At 37.0% G+C, this 24,363-nt stretch overlaps 1 protein-coding gene and 2 non-coding genes across 12 annotated transcripts; 2 read left to right on the plus strand and 1 right to left on the minus strand.

Moving 5' to 3' along the window:
• Positions 1-102: 102 nt before the first annotated feature.
• Positions 103-264, plus strand: LOC126620525 (U1 spliceosomal RNA). Its single transcript, XR_007622551.1, has one exon. It is a non-coding gene; the product is annotated as a U1 spliceosomal RNA (small nuclear RNA).
• A 1,438-nt stretch (positions 265-1,702) lies between these two features.
• On the minus strand, positions 1,703-23,691 carry LOC126620136 (cysteine synthase-like). 10 transcript variants are annotated; one of them, XM_050288624.1, is made up of 12 exons: positions 23,601-23,691; positions 22,604-22,664; positions 22,393-22,502; positions 22,223-22,280; positions 21,799-22,062; positions 21,673-21,723; positions 3,165-3,251; positions 3,024-3,075; positions 2,588-2,667; positions 2,404-2,463; positions 2,175-2,255; positions 1,703-2,006 (listed from the first exon to the last, which is right to left on the minus strand). In XM_050288624.1, the coding sequence occupies exons 1-12, from the start codon at positions 23,681-23,683 to the stop codon at positions 1,917-1,919; spliced, it is 1,077 nt and encodes a 358-aa protein (XP_050144581.1). In that variant the 5' UTR covers positions 23,684-23,691; the 3' UTR covers positions 1,703-1,916. The 10 variants fall into 10 exon arrangements, 8 of the variants coding, with proteins under 8 accessions (XP_050144581.1, XP_050144583.1, XP_050144579.1 ...); XM_050288622.1 differs by lacking the exons at positions 1,703-2,006; positions 2,175-2,255; positions 2,404-2,463; ... (1 more) ...; positions 3,024-3,075; positions 3,165-3,251 and adding exons at positions 13,604-13,912; positions 14,054-14,134; positions 14,299-14,358; ... (1 more) ...; positions 14,914-14,965; positions 15,055-15,141; XM_050288626.1 differs by lacking the exons at positions 21,673-21,723; positions 21,799-22,062; positions 22,223-22,280; ... (1 more) ...; positions 22,604-22,664; positions 23,601-23,691 and adding exons at positions 3,378-3,641; positions 4,007-4,064; positions 4,177-4,286; positions 4,578-4,638; positions 5,127-5,149 and having other exon boundaries at positions 3,165-3,302.
• LOC126620522 (U1 spliceosomal RNA) lies at positions 19,495-19,656 on the plus strand. The gene has a single exon (XR_007622548.1). It is a non-coding gene; the product is annotated as a U1 spliceosomal RNA (small nuclear RNA).
• Positions 23,692-24,363: the final 672 nt, after the last annotated feature.

The raw sequence follows: 24,363 nt of genomic DNA on the forward strand, positions 1-24,363 counted from the left end.
AGACAACATATTCAATCAATAGTAGTGAATCCCACATCGACCAAGTACGTCAAAGAGTTAAGGAGAAGGGGTATAAATAAGAAAGGACGAGCACGGAGACAAGCACTTACCTGGACAGGGTCTATGGGCGATCAAGAAGGCTCATGGCCTGGGCTGGTGACCTTCATTGCACCTTGAAGGGGTGCCTGCCTATGGTCTCCTCAACGTAGGAGAGCCAATGTCATAATTTGTTGCCGTGGGGGCTTGCGTTCGCGCAGCCCCTGCCCAATTTCACGTATAATTGTTAGTAATATTGAATTATTGTTATATTTGAATCGAATGTAGTTATTTAGTTGTGCAATTAAGATGATAGTGTCCCAAACTATGTGGTCATGAATGCTTTTGGTTGAGTGTGGTCATGAATGCTTTTGGTTGAGTGTGAATTCCACATTGGAGAATGGAAAAACTGTTGAGTGTGAATTCCGCATTGAAGAATGGAAAAACCTTACCTGAGTGTGAATTCCACATTGGAGAATGGAAAAACTGTTGAGTGTGAATTCCGCATTGGAGAATGGAAAAACCTTACCATGAATTCCGCATTGGAGAACGAAAAAACCGGAGAATGGAAAAACCTTACCATGAATTCCGCATTGGGGAATGGAAAAACGTTACCGGTCATGCATGCTTTTGGTTCATAAGAAAGTGTTGAGTGTGAATTTCGCATTAGAGAATGAAAAAACCTTACCATGTGGCCATAATTGCTTTTGGTCCAGAATGTCATGTTAAGAAAGTGTTGAGTGTGAATCCCGCATCGGAGAACGGAAAGACCTTACCATATGGTCATGCATGCTTTTGGTTCAGAATGTCATGTCAAGAAAGTGTTGAGTGTGAATCCCGCATCAGAGAACGGAAAGACCTTGCAAATGCTTTAAAAGATTGGACTACTACTCATATTTTCAAACGGCTTTATCATGGAACTTCAACTTTCTTTACAAAGTGTAATTGATATACACCACGGTCTCTAGCTTGGCAGCAATTCGAGCTACTCAACCATCCACAGCCTTGTTGAGATAAGGAGATCATCAAAGTTTTACTTGTATATCAAGTAATTACCTAATAAAATATGGCAAATTTTATACAAAGCTCATGATCATTTCAACCATTCAATACAAAATTAAATAGTTGAAATAAAAACCCAAATAATTGACAATCAAACAGCAAGTACCAAGAAAATCTAACATTGCACTAGTGAGAACTCCTTTTTCTTTTAACTTTCTATTCATTTTTAGTCAAACACAGATTTGCATGCTGCATGCTTGTAATTCTTTTTGCTTCTTGGCGGTCGACTGGAGAAATTGTTGGGTGTAACTGCGGTATATCTCCGTTTCACTCTCTCTCGTCACGTAACTCAAGGAGGAACATTTTTCACTTTTTCACAAATTTCTTGGAACACCAATACCTTTGTCATATATTATCGAAGAGGAACAGCTCGGTCCTCATATATACTCCGAAATCTCATACATAATTTTTCTTTTTGCATAGCAACCCGGTTCGCTGTACATGAACACTGTTATTGCATTTACCTAAATATCTGTCTTCTGGTTCTGGTTCAAGAAAAATTCCATATTCTGAGCACAGAACTAACACAAATCGAAAAGACGATATAAGAATCGGATGTTGTAACACAGCGCTTGAGCCTTGGTTTCGCTCGTAAGCTACCATAGCTCATTCCCCTTGAATCATATGGTACATGGATGCTCTACTGATGCTATCAAGAAGATAGCCATAAACCAGAGTTTATTAGTTCATCGGTAAGGTAAAAGGTCGTAATAATCTTATATAAGGTCCCAGAAACATTTTCATTTCAAACTGGAGCAAAGTTTTCGCGTTATTTCAAGGAGCTAGGAAACTAAGAAAAGGCCGATTCAGCAACACTTTCAGTAAATTCTCAAGTTTTCCGCCTCATGCCTAACGGAATCAAAGAGTGCAGAAGACAGATAACGCTCTCCAAAACTGGGGAACACAGCCTTCACAAGTAACAAATCAATGGAATAAGTTCCTGGTCAAGTTTAAGCGAAGAAATCAATGGAGTGTCTGTTTGAAAGAATTGCATTTGATTACGAATTTACAATTCCAAGTCAAGTTTAAGCGAAGGAATAGTATAAGCTAAAGGGTCAGTGCAAAATCAGACTTACAACAATGAGTTTTCCTGCATTTTCCGGCCTCTTAGCCAACTTTATTGCAGCAGCGGCCGCGGCACCAGATGAAATCCCCACCTGCAATGTTAATTTGCTCTCACAATCAGCCCCGTAAATGGAAAAATGATGAATGCGTGCAACAAGAGGAGTCTCAAATTTCTCGTCTAACAAACTAATGGAAAAATGATACAAAAGTGAAAGTGATGCTAACTAATTGATACCATACCAGAAGACCTTCTTTCAGGGCAAGCTGCTTCGCGGTGTTAATTGCTTCCTCACTTGTTACCTAAATGTTACATAAACATCAGCAGTCGTTAACGAGAAATTCGTGCTTGTATTAGAGTTGTTGGCACCAAAATGAAATAAGAACTTATAGAACTGAAATGCAATAAAATGAGCTGAACTCTTACTTCAATAACTTCGTCAAGCAAGCTAATGTCCAGAACTACAGGTAGGATACCAGCACCAATTCCTTGGATCAGATGCTTCCCTTTGACACGAGCGAGACATATTACAAATACACATATGCATCAGTCAATATAGGAGGACGAAATCTCAAATACTATGGAACGGTAATTTCATACTACAGAAACTGAACCACAGATGGGCCACTTAAACGAATCAAACTATAATGCAATACTTTGCAAATTGTTTAACATTCTAACGACGAAGAAACATTACTCATGTTTTGCTCTATTCTGCAAGACAAAAAGCTAACCCGAAAAACCTAGCATCCTCTTCACGTTCTGTTGTAATATGTTCTACAAGAAAAAGAATTCACGAGCAAAGAAAGCAATAGTGCAGAGAGCCGGAGACGAGGAAAACACCAGCATTATAGTAACTCACCAGCTTGGCCACCGTTCAAGACTGGGCTTTCGGCTGGTTCTACACCGTACACCTAGACAAAAGAAAATGCTTATTACCAACTTTTCTCCTCACATACTCATGTCATATTCGTATATATAATACAAACATACAAAATTCAACCTTAATCTCTGGATTCTGCTCTTTAAGGAATGTCCCTGCACCGGCAACTGTACCCCCAGTCCCTATTCCCGAAACCAGGGCATCAACCTTCCCTCCTGTGTCTCTCCATATCTCCGGGCCAGTGGTTTCATAATGAATCTACACCAACGGTCACATAACGATTCATAAACTCTCTCAACCATCTAGACATGTCACAGTTGCTCCAAAAGTTACCTTCGGATTGGCAGGATTTTCAAATTGGCCAAGTAAATAACCATTAGGCGTGTTACTCAATAACTCCTCGGCTTTATCGAAGACTCCCTTAGTACCCTTGGCAGGATCTGTGAGGTACACCTCAGCCCCGAAAGCTAGGAGCACAATTCTTCTCTCAATACTCATTGAAGATGGCATGGTTACCTTAACCTTGTAGCCCCTGCTTGCTGCAATGAATGCCAATCCAATGCCGGTGTTGCCACCCGTGGCCTCAATGAGAACAGTCTTCAGTTCCCGAAGATCATGCATGTTAAGAACCAAGGGAAGTTAGTTCGTTGAAACATGAAACACGCCACATTCTCGATCATGTAAATGGAAACTCCCTTACATGGTCAAACTTGTTATCCTCAAAAGAACAGAAACAAAAGAGAAAATTTATGTATAGATTTTGTTAGCGGAATTCTACTTGAAAATATTTTGGATACAGAGAAAAGTGATCCAGCCACAGCAGTAAGAACAATGGCGGGGTGGGGCTGGAGCGAGGCTCATTCCTTATAAGTATTAACCATATCGAACGATGATTAAACTTGTAAAATCTCCATTACATGCTGAAAAAACATCTACAGATATGGAAAAGATTTATAGCTAACCTTCCCTGGCGTAATTAGACCTTTATCCTCGGCGTCCTTGATCATACTATATGCAATCCTGCATATACAAATTTAAGATGAAACGCATATATCAATCTTGAATTTTGATTTGCTGTCGTACTAGGAAAACGAAAACCAATATTCCCAAGGAAAAAGTGCAAAGAATATGCCTGTCTTTTACACTTGAGCAGGGCTCCATTGACTCTAGCTTGGCAGCAATTCGTGCTACGCAACCATCCACGACATTGTTGAGATATACCAACGGGGTGTTTCCAATCAGCTGCAAGAACCAAGAGTACAACGAGAGCGCATCGTAAGCCAAATCAACATATAAAAACAAAGAAAACTAATGAAAATGATTTGAAAACTTTGAGTTTTAACGAAAATGACAAAATAAAAGGTAAAGTGAATAGTACCAGGATAGGATTGACTTTTTAGTGTAAAAATGTGGTTTTTCGTTAAAGTGAATAGTACCGGGAGCTTTACGTTAAAGTTACCTAAAAACAAAGGAAAACTAAAAACAAATCAAAATCAAAATTGAATGCTTGACTTTTGTGAAGAGAAATCTTACTTCGGTGACATCGTTCTTGATGGCAAATTTGACTTCCATATTTATCTTGTGTTGCAGCAAGCTGTGAAAGAAGGGAAAACAGATTCAAACGTTCAACAAAACAAAAGCAACCAGAAAACCCGAAAACGCTTAATCTTTTCATCCTCTTAGAAAATCACTTGAAATAGTCAACAGAATCAAAACCAGAAGACCCCAAAATATGCAGAAAATAAATAGAGAACAAACAAAAATATCAAGTATTTAACAAGAATGTTTCACAAAAGAACACCAAAAGCTCTCAACCCAAATTTTGAAGAACCAATAATTATTAAAAAAAAATTATGAAAAAAAATCATTTAACTACCATAAACAGAGCAAAAAGAACAGAATAATAATTCTGGAATTTGTCCAATATTTTGTTAGTGTTCGAGTGAGCTATGCAACTGTGAGCTATGACTACACAGATTTCCTCAGAGAATAGAAGAAATTACAGTACGAAAATGGAAGAGATGATAGTAGAGGGGGAGAGAGAACAGAGAACATGACTCTGAATATTCTTCACACATTTACCATTTCATTTGTCTGAGAGAGGAAGGGAATTCCGCTCACTTCTAAACCGTTGCACTCTTTCGCAGTATTCCGCTCACTAGATCCCACCCATTTATTTTTACGGAATTGGATCCCCTCCGAGGCAACTCCTCGGATCCTCGGGATCCTCTAACGTGGGCCGTTTAGAAACAAAGAGTCCCTCTAAAATCATAATAATTGTAACCGTTGGATTTCCACGTTAGTGGATCCCGAAGATTTACCTCGGAGGGGATCCAATTCCTATTTTTACTATACCACCTGTCAATCTACCTCAAACATTCCTACGAATGCAACACCTGCTCTTCTCACTTCATGCAAACTGACAGCACCACCTTCCATTTCATCCTTCTCATCACTTCAGCAATCATTACGAGTGCTTATTGTGAACTCTATTGTGATGATCGTATGCAGCTACTAACTTATACGTGTTGCATTCTTAATCCCTGCATTTGACACCTGCACCTACAATTTGATGACTCTTATACTTGGCAACCCGTGTTCATGACAGCTCCAACTTAAGTGCAACACGTCTTGCATGTAGCTGTCAATATCCTAGATGATTTCTTACATTCTATTGCCACCACTTCATTGAAAGGCTTAGTCATGCATTTAACATTAATTATAGCCGACTCCAATCCCCAATAAATAGGAGCAAAGGCTCCATTCTTTTGAAACCACAGAAGCATGCAATGCATGCATTACGTAGGGGTGATGTACATTAGTATATATCTATGTATATATATGTATGTACGTGTGTGTATATATATTATATAGGTATAGAGAGAGATAGCGAGCTAGGGTTTGAGGTATTTGGAGATGTTAGTTGAGTTGTCTTGCCAAGGTTTAGATTATTAAGGTGAGTGGTTTATGTAATATGTTTAAAACATTCTTATTTTCTGATAAATGAAAACCATGAGATATCATGGGTTTTGAGCTATTTTTAAATGAATATGACTCTGAATATTCTTCACACATTCACCATTTCATTTATCTGAGAGATGAAGGGAATTCCACTCACTTCTAATCGTTGCACTCTTTTGGTAGTATTCAAATTACATCAAAACAATCTCAGCCTTCCATTTTACACCATATGAGATGAAAACACATGTTTACTTACTTACTTAAGACCTATGAGACTTAAACAAATAAGCATACAATCAATTTAGCTAAACATCCTAGCAATATGAGCTGGAAATACAACTGCCACATCAGATCATAATTTAACATATTGAGCAGCAGATTTTCAAGATTTCAAGCAATATATTTTGCACCCAAATGCTAATAAGCAATGAACAATTCAATTATGTCATTAAATATTAATAAATCATGTGAAACTCGAAATAAATACCAACCTTATCTTTTGCAGGCAGAGATATAGAAGAAAGAAAGAAAATTGTATTGGAATTTTTTGGAAAATGGCTCCTTGCACTTCCATAAAGGCACTTCTGCGTTTATTTATTGGAGTGTGATTCTCTCCCTCTTTTGTTCTCTTTCCTTCATTCTCCTCCTATTTGAACGGTCACAATTAAGCTACGTTAATATTTTATATTATTTTTTTATAAAAATAAAAAGACAAAATAGATAATGTAAGAGGACGGGATGGAAGAGGATGGAAAGAGGAGGAGAGAGAATCATACTCCTTATTTATTGACTTATTTATTTATTCGTTTGTTGGTTAAGTTTCACGAAGGTTGTCCCGCTTGCCTTGTTCTGTTTCGTTTAAGGAACATTTCTTCCTCTGTAGGTATATTTTAATCTTGAAAGTGACAAGAATTTTCATTAAGTGCATAATTGATTATTGTTAACTGCTTCAGCTACAAGTCTCTTGTTTGTTCAGTATTTTTTAAGTGGTCTCTAACGTGAAATAAGAGCGAAAAATAGAGGGAAGCAGAAGAAGTAAAAGGAAAAAATCACCAAATCAACTTAAGAGGAAGCGTGTGTGTAATGCGTGTTAATCAATTAAACTACAAGTCTCTTATTCGGTGGATAATAATTCAAGCTAACATCCAATTGTTGACCCAAGAGTGTAAAACAATGGGAAATTTGAACAAAGTACGGAGGGAAAAGAAGAAAGTGGAAGAAAAAAAAGTTACCAGGGCAGCTTGAGGGGACAGAAACTTGTCATGTTTACTAGGATAAGAAAAAACTTATATGATAAGCCCAAATTAGAGTGTGTGGTCCAGGGGAGCACGTGCTGAGAAAACACACTAATGCTTGCAAATTGCAGAGTTTAATACACTACTGACAAAGAAGATATGGTCGAATTAGATACGATCAAATTATAAAAGAGGAATGTGTCCCAAAGTTTGGGTTTTCTCGCATTGTAAAAGATGGATAATTCTGGAAGTTTGGGTTTCCAGACCCCCATATGCTCTAGTTTATATCATGTCCATGGATGGCCTCGCCTGCCCACACGGATTTTTGTGGTTGCTTGGTTCTTAAGGTCAACAACACAGCTATGTTGGTGGTCTTCTTTATCTGGCCTTAAGTTTCTTGCCTATCTGTATTTTAGTTTCTTCTTTATATGGTCCTGCAGTTGGCAGCTGACCTAGAGTAATTTTTCAGTGTGACCGGCACATAGGGTGGTACATCATGTGTCATTATACAAATGGTGGGATATGTGTATTAAAAAGTTAATAACTTAAAAAATAAAATTTCTCATCACTTCATCACTTACATAAAAACACGTGATGTACCACTCATATTCCCATCACAATGAAAATTTTCTCCTAATCTTGTATTCCTTTTGCCTGTTTATGAAGAAGTATCTTTGATAAAAAGTAAAAAAATAAAAAAATAAAAGATAAAAAAGATACGATCAAATTAGATGGGTAGACTTCCAATTCTTGAGGCTTCCTCTCCTCCTGTGAGAGCTTTCTCACCGTCGAGTGAGTGTTTTTTGTTTTCATCATTCCGTGTTTCTGCCGGCTCTGGTTGTGGCCACAAAAATAGTAAACAATTTCAACAGAAATTTGATTCTGATTCTACACCAATCTAACTCATCGTCAGTTCAATTCCTCTCATAATTAAGAAATAGTAAACGGGCTATTAGAAAGTATTACATCATTACTCCTACATCCAAAGTGCATTTATGATTAGGGTTTAGCAAGGTTATACTAAAATTTAAAGAACTTAATCAACTACACATAATTGGCAAATGCATATACCAAATGCCATTAAAACTATGTGTTGGAAAAATTAAATGAACCAACACTATGTTCTCCCAAAGATGTCAAATGTGACAACCCGTCCCAAATCTTACGTTTTTACAAAATTTAAAAGTGTGATTTTACGAAAATGCCTTTAGAGGTGAGGGTCTTGACATCCGTTGACCAACGTATAGCGAGGTGTATGAATTAATACTTAGCGTTTTCTTGAAGTACTCGACGTTACAGAATTATAAAACCAAGAAGTACTTTTGTTTAGTCGCTATTTATATATTTTATACATTTTTATAATGATATATTTTGATTATCATTTAGTGATTTTAAAAATAGTGGAAGAAGAAGATGAAGAAGAATGGGGGACGGGAGAGAGAATAGAGGGAAGGGCTACTGCCCAATCAGAAGAGGGAAGAGATAAGATTGCCCAATTAGAAGCAGAAGCAAGGAGGGAGAGTGGAGAGCGGGGGAAAATGGGGGAAACGGGTTCCCAACCCGTGACCCATGTACACCCAGTCCAATTCTCCATATTTTCCGGTGGTTTTCCAAAGGATTTCTCACGAATTTGGACCAAGAAATCATTCCCAATCATCCCCTAGTCCTTTCCTCTTCCATTCCCAATCAAATTTTATAGGATTTGAGCTTGAATTCGAGTAGAACGAAACTGTGGGTTCCGAGGGTGCCATGACAAAATCCGACGATCGTGAAGGTCATCCAGCAAATTGCTACCACCACTAGACTCCCCTAGAACCCATGAACAAAGCCCAATCAGTGGTGGAGGCGTCGGAATACGTTTGGAGGTCGAATTGAAGCACACCTAATTCTAGGGTTCCGACGGGTTTTGATGAAATTGGAGCCTTTCCAAGATAAATTGGCCTTGGTCATAGGTATGAAAGTTGTTCTACTCATTGAGATCTTCAAATCTGCAAATTTTGGTAATTTTTAGAGATAGTTGATTTTTTCCGGCGAGTCGGGGCGGCCAACCGCCACCCACGGCGGCACGTGGCCAGAGGGCCACCAATGCTATTTTTAGGCTATATTTGATGCCTTGAATTCAGTTTTAAGAATTGAATGACGTAGATTGATCGTTAGAACTAAAATTCTCTAAGATATGTTAATAGGTCATTATATGAATCGACGATCTGATCGTTGGATCGTAATCAAACTTTAATAGGTTATTATTCATAATATTTTAGGAATATAGGAACTTATGGATTGAGAATCCGACGTACAGATCTTCTCGAATTAGACTTGTAAGTTCGTAAAATAAAATGTTAACCGCCACTTGGTTTTGGCAATTGGCGGAGATCCGACCTTTGGATCGTTCCGAAACTTTAGTATGTTATTCTAGAAGCATATTGTGAATCCTTGGAAGTTACGGATAAGAGATCTGATTTGTAGATCTTCTGGACCGAATTACGTAGACTCATGTGCAATGTAAGTTATGTATTGTATCAACGAGAATTTTGAAATATGGTTTGATATTTGGTCACAGGTGCCAATTGTTTGTGACGCCTTGATATTTGTGCTAGGAAGTTGTAGCGCGGACTCCAGTGAGTGGATCTTTCCTTGCTTATCATATTTTTCATGATTGATAATTTTATAAATGCTTTTAAATGAAATTGAGAAATTTATGCCATGATATATATATATATATATATATATATATATATGTGTGTGTGTGTGTGTGTGTGTTATAAAATACTATGAGATGGTTGAGTTTATATTTCATCGTGATATATCCATATGCGTATTACTATAAATGATTATTGAGAACTACGAATGACTTGATCTCTGTTTAGGGTACGTAGGTAGTCTAACGAGACGTTAGATGTAGCCATATAAGAAAGTTATTATATAATCGAGACAATAGCCTTATTTAAGGAATTGAGTAATGTGAAAGATATTGGTGAAAAATGTGCGTTTTAACTTTATGTTTTGGTGATTAATAGTTAGTACACCGTATTATGTAATTGGAAATACTATGAAATGTTTTTATTTTAGATTTCATCATGGCATATCCATACGTATATTCCTACACATAATTATTGTGAACACTCTGAAGTGAAAAAGTGAACGCAGGACACACAGGTAAGTTCAGGTAAGTTCAAGTAAGTATACGGTATTAGTTGAATTGATGGGGTTATGAGATGACTACATTTATGTTTAAAGCAACTCCGACACTATAGTACAGGTTGCAATAGTAAGCAACTCCGGCATTGTCGTACAAGTTGCTTTATGAGTCGTACATGTTGTATTAGATACATTCAAAGCTCATAAACCTGCACCCTGGTGTTAGTGCTCCCGCCCGTGGCCAGGGCACAGTCCTTCACGTAATGTTCACCTCCCGTACCATACGCTCACCTTGAATTCAAGGTAGGTGCACAGGCATGTCGTACAAACCACTATAGGTGGTTCTGACTCGTAGGTGACTCTTCACGTGATTGTAGCACTTGAGCGTATTCATTTACACCCAGTCCTGTTATACATATCACTACTGTGGTTCCGACTCATGTGCAGGTGTAGTGTCGTATAGGTCACTAAAGGTGACTCCAGTTTATGTACTAGCAATGATTAATGAAATATAAGTACAGTAGTACAGGTCACTATAGGTGACTCCAACTTATATGATAGCCACGATTGATGAGTATGTGATGAGCTAGCATATGTAATGAATAAGAGATGAGCTAACATGTGTGATGAATATATGATGAACTAGCATATGTAATGAATAAGAGACGAGCTAGCATATATGATAAGTATGTGATGAGCGCATATGTAACGAATAAGAGATGAGCTAGCATATGTGATGAGTATGTGATGAGCTAGCATATGTAACGAATAAGAGATGAGCTAACATATGTGATGAGTATGTGATGAGTATGTGATGAGCTAGCATATGTAATGAATATGTTATGAACTAGCATATGTGATGAGATATGGGTAAGTTGTACAGGTCACCCTAGGTGACTCCGATTTGCGTACTAGTATGAGTTATTAATCGCATGATTATTTGATATTATTGATGAAATGTTGTGTTGTGATATATTATGAATTTTCTGGAAACATACAGGTGTTGTAGTGAGGGGTTATAATGTTTTACATGGTTTCTATTAAAATTTTACTTACAGGGCCACTCACTCTTGTCTTGTCTTCACCCTTCAGGTTGTATTAGCTGAGCTTTCTTATTGTCGAATATTTGTCGCGATTTTTAGTATTGGAGATTATTTCGAGGGTATGAGTCTTAATTTACTCTTATGTACTTGCTTATGCTCTAATGTCACATGTGAAGTGGGTTCATTCCCGCTTACCGGTGCACTCTGGTATTTAGGCACTCTTAGAATTAAATTTATTCACTATCTTCCCCATTATCACATTTTATAGGTTCCTCACCTTCCAGATGTCGGTCAGCACAGCTTGATTCGGAGTCCTAGTGGACATTCCGGGTTGGGGTGTGTCATCAAAACTCTTGACATAAGAACTGAGATGGCGGATAATAAATTCAAATTTCATTTCCAAACCATAAAATACACTTTTGGTTTCAAATAATCAACAACCACTATAGTTTAGAGTTAGACCCTTCCACATTTCTTTAATCCTAATTGCATACATAAGAAATCGACTACTATGTTAAACTATATTTAATAAAGGCTAAATAGCCAAAATGGTAATTGAGATTTGCATAATCAATAGAAATGGTCCATAAGATTGAAAATCAATAGAAATAGTCTCTGAGATTGTCCACCATCCATGATTTTGGTCATTCCATTAAAAACTCTTCATCTTGTCGAGAAGTATGATTTTCATTTTTGAATCACTCGATTTCGTTGAGTATTGAAGAAGTTATGAATGTTTAAAGTTTACCCAATTTCCAGCGAGTTTTTCAGTTATCTAGCGGACCAGTCACCTTTCAAGCTATTTTCCGGCCATATTCGGCAACCATTGAGCTTCTAAATAGGTATAATCTTGTTTTACACTTTCCTATCTTCATTTTAATATATTATGGATCAAATTTGGTTAAGAAACGATTGAGTTACGAAGCTTTGACAATTGCCCAAAGAGTTTTTAATGTAATGACCAAAATCATGGATGATGGACAATCTCAAGGACCATTTCTATTGTTTTTGAATCTCAACGACCATTTCTATTGATTATGCAAATCTCATGGACCATTTTGTCTATTTAGCCTTTAATAAATAAGTACATTCCTAAATTTGCAATCACCATTGAGTTACGAAGTTTTGAAAATTGCCCAAAGAGTTTTTAATGGAATGACTAAAATCATGGATCATGGACAATCTCAGGGACAATTTTTATTGATTTTGAATCTCAGAGACCATTTCTATTGATTATGCAAATCTCATGGACCATTTTGGTTACTTAGCCTTTAATAAATAAGTGCATTCCTAAATTTTCAATCACCCCCCTTAGTGGCGAAGCCAGAAATCGCCTAGGAGATGAAATTTAAAAGGGTAAACAGTTCCGGAAAAATATAGACAACCAAATCATTTTAGTACTAACTATGTAGCATGGATAGAGACACAAATACAACGATACAACTATTTTCTAAATATTAGGATATAGGACGGCATGGACACGTTAATAAAAATATGCATTAACGTACAATAATGTTTATATAAATATATATTGCAAAATGTCAAAATATACGGAAATAGATGCTTTGGTTCTTTTATATAAAATGATTACATAAATATATATTGCAAAAGTCAAAATATATGGAAACAGATGTTTTGGTTGTTTTGGTTGTTGTATTGGGAAAGGGATATCAGTACGTACAAGAGGATCCTCATTTGATTTTTTTGTGAGGATTCAGATATCCTCCAATCACATTCGTTCATTGTATATCGTACAATCAATTTTTATTATATACTGTTCATGTCAGGTACTGTTTTTGTCAGGATAGAAATTGACAATCAAACAACAAAAACCAAGAAAATCTAACATTGCAGACTACTGGGAACTCCTTTTTCTTTAACTTTCTATTCATTTTTGGTCAAACACAGATTTTCTTACATTGCTCCTACTGGAAACTCCTTTTTCTTTAACTTTCTATTCATTTTTGGTCAAACACAGATTTACATGCTTGTCATTCTTTTTGCTTCTTTTTACTCCGAAATCTCATACATTTTTTTTTTTTGGCATAGCAACCCGGTTCGCTGTACATGAACACTGTTATTGCATTTACCTAAATATCTTTCTTCTGGTTCTGGTTCAAGAAAAATTCCATATTCTGAGCACAAAACTAACACAAATCGAAAAGACGATATAAGAATCGGATGTTGTAACACAGCGCTTGAGCCTTTGTTTCGCTCATTCCCCTTGAATCATATGGTACATGGATGCTCTACTGATGCTATCAAGAAGATAGCCATCAACCAGAGTTTATTAGTTCATTGGTAAAAGGTCCCAGAAATATTTTCATTTCAAACTGGAGCAAAGTTTTCGCGTTATTTCAAGGAGCTAGGAAACTATGAAAAGGCCGATTCAGCAACACTTTCAGCAAATACTCAAGTTTTCCGCCTCATGCCTAATGGAATCAAAAAGTGCAGAAGACAGATAACGCTCTCCAAAACTGGGGAACACAGCCTGCACAAGTAACAAATAAATGGAATAAGTTCCTGGAGTGTCTGCTTGAAAGAATTGCATTTGATTACGAATTTACAATTCCAAGCCAAGTTTAAGCGAAGAAATCGTGTAAGCTAAAGGGACAGTGCAAAATCGACTTACAACAATGAGTTTTCCAGCATATTCCGGCCTCTTAGCCAACTTTATTGCAGCAGCGGCCGCAGCACCAGATGAAATCCCCACCTGCAATGTTAATTTGCTCTCACAATCAGCCCCGTAAATGGAAAAATGATGAATGCGTGCAACAAGAGGAGTCTCAAATTTCTCGTCTAACAAACTAATGGAGAGTAACAAACTCCTAGCACTGATACAAAAGTGAAAGTGATGCTAACTAATTGATACCATACCAGAAGACCTTCTTTCAGGGCAAGCTGCTTCGCGGTGTCAATTGCTTCCTCACTTGTTACCTAAATGTTACATAAACATCAGCAGTCATTAACGAGAAATTCGTGCTTGTATTAGAGTTGTTGGCACCAAAATGAAACAAGAACTTATAGAACTGACATGCAATAAAATGAGCTGAACGCTTACTTCAATAACTTCATCAAGCAAGCTAATGTCCAGAACTACAGGTAGGATACCAGCACCAATTCCTTGGATCAGATGCTTCCCTTTGACACGAGCAAGGATATTACAAACCCATATATGCATCAGTCAATAGGAGGACGAAATCTCAAATACTATGGAACGGTAATTTCATACTACAGAAACTTAACCGCAGAGGCCACTTAAACGAATCAAACTAAAATGTAATACTATGCAAATTGTTTAACATTCTAACGACGAAGAAACATGTCTCATATTTCGCTCCATTCTGCAAGACAAATAGCTAACCCGAAAAACCTAGCATCTTCTTCATGTTCGGTTGTAATATGTTCAACAAGAAAAAGAATTTCACGAGCAAAGAAGCAATAGTGCAGAGAGCCAGAGACGAGGAAAACGCCAGCATTATAGTAACTCACCAGCTTGGCCACCGTTCAAGACTGGGCTTTCGGCTGGTTCTACACCATACACCTAGACAAAAGAAAATGCTTATTAATAACTTTTCTCCTCACGTACTCATGTAATACTCGTATATATAATACAAACATACAAAATTCAACCTTAATCTCTGGATTCTGCTCTTTAAGGAATGTCCCTGCACCGGCAACTGTACCCCCAGTCCCTATTCCCGAAACCAGGGCATCAACCTTCCCTCCTGTGTCTCTCCATATCTCCGGGCCAGTGGTTTCATAATGAATCTACACCAACGGTCACATAACGATTCATAAACTCTCTCAACCATCTAGACATGTCACAGTTGCTCCAAAAGTTACCTTCGGATTGGCAGGATTTTCAAATTGGCCAAGTATGTAACCGTTAGGCGTGTTACTCAATAACTCCTCAGCTTTATCAAAGACTCCCTTAATACCCTTGGCAGGATCTGTAAGGTACACCTCAGCCCCGAAAGCTAGCATCACAATTCTTCTCTCAATACTCATTGAAGATGGCATGGTTAGCTTAACCTTGTAGCCCCTGCTTGCTGCAATGAATGCCAATCCAATGCCGGTGTTGCCACTCGTGCCCTCAATGAGAACAGTCTTCAGTTCCCGATGATCATGCATATTAAGAACCAAGGGAAGTTAGTTCGTTGAAACATGAAACCCGCCACGCCACATTCTCGATCATGTAAGTGGAAACTCCCTTACATAGTCAAACTTGTTATCCTCAAAAGAACAGAAACAAAAGAGAAAATTTATGTATAGATTTTGTTAGCGGAATTCTAGAAAATATTTTGGGTACAGAGAAAAGTGAACCAGCCACAGCAGTAAGAACAATGGCGGGTTGGGGGTGGAGCGAGGCTCATTCCTTATAAGTATTAACCATATTGAACGATGATTAAACTTGTAAAATCTCCATTACATGCTGAAAAAACATCTACATATATGGAAAAGATTTATAGCTAACCTTCCCTGGCGTAATTAGACCTTTATCCTCGGCGTCCTTGATCATACTATATGCAATCCTGCATATACAAATTTAAGATCAAACGCGTTCGTAATCTTGAGTTTTGATTTGCTGTCATACTAAGAAAACGAAAACCAATATTCCCAAGGAAAAAGTGCAAAGAATATGCCTGTCTTTTACACTTGAGCAGGGCTCCATTGACTCTAGCTTGGCAGCAATTCGTGCTACGCAACCATCCACGACATTGTTGAGATATACCAACGGGGTATTTCCAATCAGCTGCAAGAACCAAGAGTACAACGAGAGCGCATCTTAAGCCAAATCAACATATAAAAACAAAGAAAACTAATGAAAATGGCTTGAAAACTTTGAGTTTTAATGAAAATGACAAAATAAAAGGTAAAGTGAATAATATCAGATTAACTTTTTAGTATAAAAATATGGTTTTTCGTTAAAATAAACAGTTTAAAGTTCCCTAAAAACAAAGAAAAATAAAAATTGAATGGTTGACTTTCGTGAAGAGAAATCTTACTTCGGTGACATCGTTCTTGATTGCAAATTTGACTTCCATATTTATCTTATGTTGCAGCAAGCTGTGAAAGAAGGGAAAACAGATTCAAACGTTCAACAAAACACAAGCAACCAGAAAACCCGAAACGCTTAATCGTTTCATCCTCTTAGAAAATCACTTGAAAAATATAGGAGCAAAATATTGCAAAAGCCCAGAAATAGTCAACAGAATCAAAACCAGAAGACCCCAAAATATGCAGAAAATAAATAGAGAACAAACAAAAATATCAAGTATTTAACAAGAATGTTTACACAGAATAACACCAAAAGCTCCCAACCTAAATTTTGAAGAACCAATAATTATTAAAAAAAATGAAAAAAAATCAGTTAATTACCATAAACAGAGCAAAAAGAACAGAATAATAATTCTGGAATTTGTCCAATATTTAGCAGCAGATTTTCAAGATTTCAAGCAATATATTTTGCACCCAAATGCTAATAAGCAATGAACAATTCAATTATGTCATTAAATATTAATAAAGAAATAAAGACCAACCTTATCTTTTGCAGGCAGAGTATGGAAGAAAGAAAGAAAATTGTATTGTAATTTTCTGGAAAATGGCTCCTTGCACTTCCATAAGGGCACTTCTGCGTTTATTTATTTACTTATTTATTTATTCGTTTGTTTTTTAAGTTTCAGTCAAACTTAAAGGTTGTCTTGTCCCGTTGTCCTTGTTCTGTTTCGTTTATGGAACATTTCTTCCTCTGTAGGTATATTTTAATCTTGAAAGTGAAAGTCACAGAGAATTTTCATTTAGCGAAAATTGAACGTCGGACTTCAAGTGCATAATTGATTATTGTTAACTGTTTGAGTTATAAGTCTTTTATTTATTTGGTATTTTTTAAGCTGGTCTCTAATGTGAAACGAGAGCGAAAAATGGAGGGAAGCAGAAGAAGTAAAAAGGCAAAAATCACCAAGTCAACTTGAGAGGAAGTGCGTGTGTAACGCGTGTTAATCAATTAAACTACAAATCTCTTATTCGCTGGATAATTTGACCCAAGAGTGTGAAACAATGGGAAATTTGAACAGAGTACGGAGGGAAAGGAAGAAAGTGGAAGAAAAAATGGTTACCAGGGCAGCTTGAAGGGACAGAAACTTGTCATGTTTACTAGGATAAGAAAAAACCTATGTAATAAGCCCAAATTAGAGTGTGTGGTCCAGGGGAGCACGTGCTAAGAAAAACACTAATGCTTGCAAACTGCAGAGTGTAATACACTACTGACAAAGAAGACATGGTCGAATTCGATACGGTCAAATTAGATGGGTAGATTTCCAATTCTCGAGGCTTTTTATCCTCCTGTGAGAGCTTTTTCACCGTCGTGTGAATGTTTTTTGTTTTCATTGTTTCGTGTTTCTGCCGGCTCTAGTTGTGGTCACAAAAATAGCAAACAATTTCAATATGAATTTAATTCTGAATCTATACCAATCTATTCATTTTCAGTTTAATTCTTCTCATGTTGATTACGAATTAATAAACGGAGTATTAGAAAGTATCACGTCATTACTCTTACATCCAAAGTGCATTTATGATTAGAGTTTAGCAAGATTATACTAAAATTTAATGAAATTAATCAACTACACGTAATCCGATAATCGGCATAAGCATATACCAAATGCCATTAAAAACTATGTGTTGGGAAAATTAAATGAACCAACACTATGTTCTCCCAATGATGTCAAAACTCTTGACATAAAACTGAGGTGGCCGATAAAATATTCAAATTTCATTTCCAAACAATAGAATACACTTTTGGTTTCAAATAATTAACAACCACTATAGTCTAGAGGTAGACCCTTCCACATTTCTTTAATCCTAATTGCATACATAAAAACCGACTACTATGTTAAACTATATTTCATAAATAAGTACATTCCTAAATTTCCAATCACCCCCCTTAATGGCGAAGCTAGAAATCGTTTGGGAGGCGAAATTTAAAAGGATAAAAGATTCCGAAAAAATATAAACAACCAAATTCTTATAGATAGTAACTATGTAGCATGGATAGGAACACAAATACGGCGATACAACTATTTTCTAAAAATTAGGATATAAGACGGCATGGATACGTGAACAAAAATATGCATTAATGTACAATAATGTTATATAAATATATATTGCAAAATGTCAAAATATACGGAAATAGATGGAAATGGTCTAATAGATGCTTTGGTTCTTTTATTATAATGATTACATAAATATATATTGCAAAATGCCAAAATATATGGAAATAGATGTTTTTGGTTGTTGTATAGGTGGGACGGGTGAGGTGGGGTTTTAAAAGATGGAATTGGATCCCCTCAAAGTAAATGGTGGGGATCCTCATGACCACACAACACGGGCAGTTGGATCAGCAAATGGTGAGGATCCTCATGACCACACAACACGAGCCGTTGAATTTTGATCCAACGACTACAAACAGAGGAGTCCCTTTAAAAGTTATAATAATTGTAGCCGTTAGATCAATATCTAACGACCCGTGTGGTGTGGTTGTAGCCGTTGGATCAAAATCCAACGGCCCGTGTTGTGTAGTCATGAGGATCCCCATCATTTGCTCAAGAGGGATCCAATTCCTTAAAAGATAAGGAAAGGGATATTAGTACATATCTATCCTCAATATTTTATTAAAATAATCATAATTTGTCATCAATTGTCCTCATTTTATATTAAAAAGAAACGACAACGTTGAAGTAAAATCGAGCCTCTCCCAGACGACCATGAAGTCAACCGAGGCTCTCCCCAGCCAACTTTCCGGCAAGCTCAGCGCAGGCTGCATAACTAAATTTTTCGGCAAGCTCAGACGAACCATAGGGGCGGTTCCTCCCTTGTGCTTTCGTTGCTTTGCCACTGCCCCCACTTTAATAATTCGTCTAACAATCCATTAACTTTCCAAAATACCTTAAAAAAACCTTCGAACTACTTTTTTGGATTACTGCTGCCATCAGTAAGCATGTCCCACATCGACCAATTAAGGTCAAAGAAATCAGGCGGCATGGGTATAAAAATAAAGGACGAGTACCGAGGAAACTACTTACCTGGACAGGGTCTATGAGCGATCAAGAAGGCTCATGGCCTGGGCTGGTGACCTTCATTGCACTCTGAAGGGGTGCCTGCCTATGATCTCCTCAATGTAGGAGAGTCAATGTCATAATTTGTTGCCGTGGGGGCTTGCGTTCGCGCAGCCCCTGCCCAATCTAAAGTTCAACTCTTACGAAACAACAAGTCCAAACGATTACAAAGCCTTGTGAACTATATACTACAAGTCCAATTTGTTCTCCTAAATTTTTAGAAGTCCTTCAAATTGTATCGGGGAGGAGGTAGTTAGTAGACTAGTAATCAAAGTACATAAATCACCCACAAACAAATATGTTTGCTGGTCCAGCAGACTCCGCCTAAGCTCGTAGATAGAGTTAGCTAAGCCAAATTCAATAGTAACCGTACCAATTAAACGTAAATCAACAAAATCAACCGCTCTCATCTTTCTTTGTAAATGGGTTACGATTACTGATAATGACCTTTAAAATATTGTTTCCTACTTAGACTAATAAATCTCCAAGAAGAAGTCCATTGCTTAAGCTCGTAGATAGAGTCAGCTAAGCCAAATTCAATAGTGACCGTACCAATCAGACGTAGATCGACGAAATCAATCGCTCTCATGTTTCCTTCTATGTAAATACGTTAAGATTACTGATAATTTTTTCTATAAAATGATAAATGTACCCAATGGCTTTCATATGTTTTGATTTTGATCTATGAGTTTTCCCAGTTGGTGGTAATATTGAATAATTGTCATTTTTTTGTAATTGCAGGACTATTTCATTATTTGAACGATATTTTAATTAAACTAATCTAAACTGCGAAAGCAGTTTGTTCGAAGTTGAATACAAAGGAGAGAATAACAGTGATCTAAGAAAAGGCCGATTCAGCAACACTTTCAGTAAATACTCAAGTTTTCCGCCTCATGCCTAACGGAATTAAAGAGTACAGAAGACAGATAACGCTCTCCAAAACTGGGGAACACAGCCTGCACAAGTAACAAATAAATTGAATAAGTTCCTGGAGTGTCTGTTTGAAAGAATTGCATTTGATTACGAATTTACAATTCCATGTCAAGTTTAAGCGAAGAAATCGTATAAGCTGAAGGATCAGTGCAAAATCAAACTTACAACAATGAGTTTTCCAGCATTTTCCGGCCTCTTAGCCAACTTTATTGCAGCAGCGGCCGCGGCACCAGATGAAATCCCCACCTGCAATGTTAATTTGCTCTCACAATCAGCCCCGTAAATGGAAAAATGATGAATGCGTGCAACAAGAGGAGTCTCAAATTTCTCGTCTAACAAACTCCTAGCACTGACACAAAAGTGAAAGCGATGTCAACTAATTGATACCATACCAGAAGACCTTCTTTCAGGGCAAGCTGCTTCGCGGTGTCAATTGCTTCCTCACTCGTTACCTAAAATGTTACATAAACATCAGCAGTCGTTAGTGAGAAATTCGTGCTTGTGTTAGAGTTGTTGGCACCAAAATGAAACAAGAACTAATAGAACTGGAAATGCAATAAAATTAGTTGAATGCTAACTTGAATAACTTCATCGAGCAAGCTAACGTCCAGAACTGCAGGTATGATACCAGCACCGATTCCTTGGATCAGATGCTTCCCTTTAACACGAGCGAGAATATTACAAATCCACATATGCATCAGTCAATATAGGAGGACGAAATCTCAAATACTATCGAATGGTAATTTCATACTACAGAAACTGAACCACAGATGGGCCACTTAAACGAATCAAACTATAATGTAACACTATGCAAATTGTTTAACATTCTAACGACGAAGAAAGCTATCTGAAAAACGTAGCATCTTCTTCATGTTCTGTTGTAATATGTTCTACAAGAAAAAGAATTTCACGAGCAAAGAAAGCAATAGTGCAGAGAGCCAGAGACGAGGAAAACGCCAGCATTATAGTAACTCACCAGCTTGGCCACCGTTCAAGACTGGGCTTTCGGCTGGTTCTACACCGTACACCTACACAAAAGAAAATGCTTATTGATAACTTTTCTCCTCACATACTCGTGTAATATCCGTATATATAATGCAAACGTACAAAACTCAACCTTAATCTCTGGATTCTGCTCTTTAAGGTATGCCCCTGCACCGGCAACTGTACCCCCAGTCCCTATTCCCGAAACCAGGGCATCAACCTTCGCTCCTGTGTCTCTCCATATCTCCGGGCCAGTGGTTTCGTAATGAATCTACACCAACGGTCATATAACGATTCATAAACTCTCTCAACCATGTAGGCATGTCACAGTTACTCCAAAAGTTACCTTCGGATTGGCAGGATTTTCAAATTGGCCAAGTATATAACCATTAGGCGTGTCACTCAACAACTCCTCGGCTTTATCAAAAGCTCCCTTAATACCCTTGGCAGGATCTGTGAGGTACACCTCAGCCCCGAAAGCTAGGAGCACAATTCTTCTCTCAATACTCATTGAAGATGGCATGGTTAGCTTAACCTTGTAGCCCCTGCTTGCTGCAACGAATGCCAATCCAATGCCCGTGTTGCCACTCGTGGCCTCAATGAGAACAGTCTTCAGTTACCGAAGATCATGCAGATTAAGAACCAAGAGAAGTTAGCTCGTTGAAACATGAAACACGCCACGCCACACCACATTCTCGATCATGCATATTAAAATCTCCATTACATGCTGAAAAAAACATCTACAGATATGGAAAAGATTTATAGCTAACCTTCCCTGGCGTAATTAGACCCTTATCCTCGGCGTCCTTGATCATACTATATGCAATCCTGCATATACAAATTTAAGATGAAACGCGTATATCAATCTTGAGTTTTGATTTGCTGTCGTACTAGGAAAACGAAAACCAATATTCCCAAGGAAAAAGTGCAAAGAATATGCCTGTCTTTTACACTTGAGCAGGGCTCCATTGACTCCAGCTTGGCAGCAATTCGTGCTACGCAACCATCCACGACATTGTTGAGATATACCAACGGGGTATTTCCAATCAGCTGCAAGAACCAAGAGTACAACGAGAGCGCATAGTAAGCCAAATCAAAGTATAAAAACAAATTAAAGTTGAATGCTTGACTTTCATGAAGAGAAATCTTACTTCGGTGACATCGTTCTTGATTGCAAATTTGACTTCCATATTTATCTTGTGTTGCAGCAAGCTGTGAAAGAAGGGAAAACAGATTCAAACGTTCAACAAAACAAAAGCAACCAGAAAACCCGAAAAGGCTTAATCTTTTCATCCTCTTAGAAAATCACTTGAAATAGTCAACAGAATCAAAACCAGAAGACCCCAAAATATGCAGAAAATAAATAGAGAACAAACAAAAATATCAAGTATTTAACAAGAATGTTAACACAGAAGAACACCAAAAGCTCCCAACCAACTTTTGAAGAACCAATAATTATTAAAAAAAAGAGTACACTGTCGATTTGCCTGCTAAACTATCACCTAACTTTCAATTTACCCCTGAACTTTTTAATTGGAAAATTAAGGACTTAAACTAATTTTTTGGCCAATTTGCTGTTAATTTTTCATTCATTCCATCCAAATTTCTATTAAATGGAAGCATGTGCACAACATGCAAGGATAGTTCAATCGCTTCACTTTTTAAAATAATTAAAAACCTTAGATTTCTAAAAAATAACTATGCAAATATGTGTGATTCTATAGCTTTTGTGTCTAAAGGTTTAGCGAAGTGATGTTTTTGTCCATAAATGAGAGTCATGTGATAAAAGTTAACGTTAATTTGGATGAAATCTATGAAAAACTAATGGTATGGGGAAAATTGGCCAAAAAAATAGTTTAAGTCCTTAATTTTATAATTAAAAAGTTCAGAGGAGCAATCGAAAGTCACGTGATAGTTCAGGGGCAAATTGGCAGTTTAGCTTTAAAAAAAATGAAAAAAAAATCAGTTAACTACCATAAGCAGAGCAAAAAGAACAGAATAGTAATTCTGGAATTTGTCCAATATTTAGCAGCAGATTTTCAAGATTTCAAGCAATATATTTTGTACCCAAATGCTAATAACCAATGAACAATTCAATTATGTCAATAAATATTAATACATCATGTGAAACTCGAAATAAAGGCCAACCTTATCTTTTGCAGGCAGAGATAAGGAAGAAAGAAAGAAAATTGTATTGTTATTTTCTGGAATTTGGCTCCTTGCACTTCCATGGCACTACTGCGTTTATTTATATACTTATTTATTTATTCGTTTCTTTGTTAAGTTTCAGTCAAACACGAAGGTTGTCCTTGTTCTCCTTGGTTTATGGAACATTTCTTCCTCTGTAGGTATATTTTAATCTTGATAGTGACAAAGAATTTTCATTTAGGGAAAATTGAATGTGACAAGCCCAAATTAGAGTGTGTGGTCCAGGGGAGCACTTGCTGAGAAAAACAATAATGCTTGCAAATTGTAGAGTGTAATACACTACTGACAAAGAGATGAATTAGATACGGTCAAATTAGATGGGTAGACTTCCAATTCTGGAGGCTTTCTCTCCTCTTGTGAGAGCTTTCTCACCGTTGAGTGAGGGTTTTTCGTTGTCATCATTCCGTGTTTCTGTTGGCTCTAGTTGTGGCCAAGAAAACAGTAAACAATTTCAAAATGATTTGATTATGATTCCATACCAATCTAATTCAAATTAGATTGGTAGAGTTCCAATTCTCGAGGCTTTCTCTCATCCTGTGAGAGCTTTCCAACCGTCGAGTAAGGATTTTTCGTTTTCATTATTCCGTGTTTTCACTAGCTCTAGTTGTGAAATAATAAAATATTCAAATTTCATTTCCAAACAATAAAATACACTTTTGGTTTCAAATAATCAACAACCACTATAGTCTAGAGTTAGACCCTT

Source organism: Malus sylvestris, chromosome 4 (assembly GCF_916048215.2).
Source record: "Malus sylvestris chromosome 4, drMalSylv7.2, whole genome shotgun sequence".
Classification (NCBI taxonomy): Eukaryota; Viridiplantae; Streptophyta; class Magnoliopsida; order Rosales; family Rosaceae; genus Malus; species Malus sylvestris.

What these genes read in the sequence shown, in the direction of transcription:
- LOC126620136 (XM_050288622.1), bottom strand. Translation starts at nt 23,683, where the DNA reads ATGGAAGTGCAAGGAGCCAAATTCCAGAAAATAACAATACAATTTTCT. An exon ending in CTCTGCCTGCAAAAGATAAG is followed by an intron (nt 22,665 to 23,600) that starts GTTGGCCTTTAT and finishes CTTCTTTCACAG; the next exon opens with CTTGCTGCAACACAAGATAA. An exon ending in CCCTGAAAGAAGGTCTTCTG is followed by an intron (nt 14,135 to 14,298) that starts GTATGGTATCAA and finishes TTAACATTGCAG; the next exon opens with GTGGGGATTTCATCTGGTGC.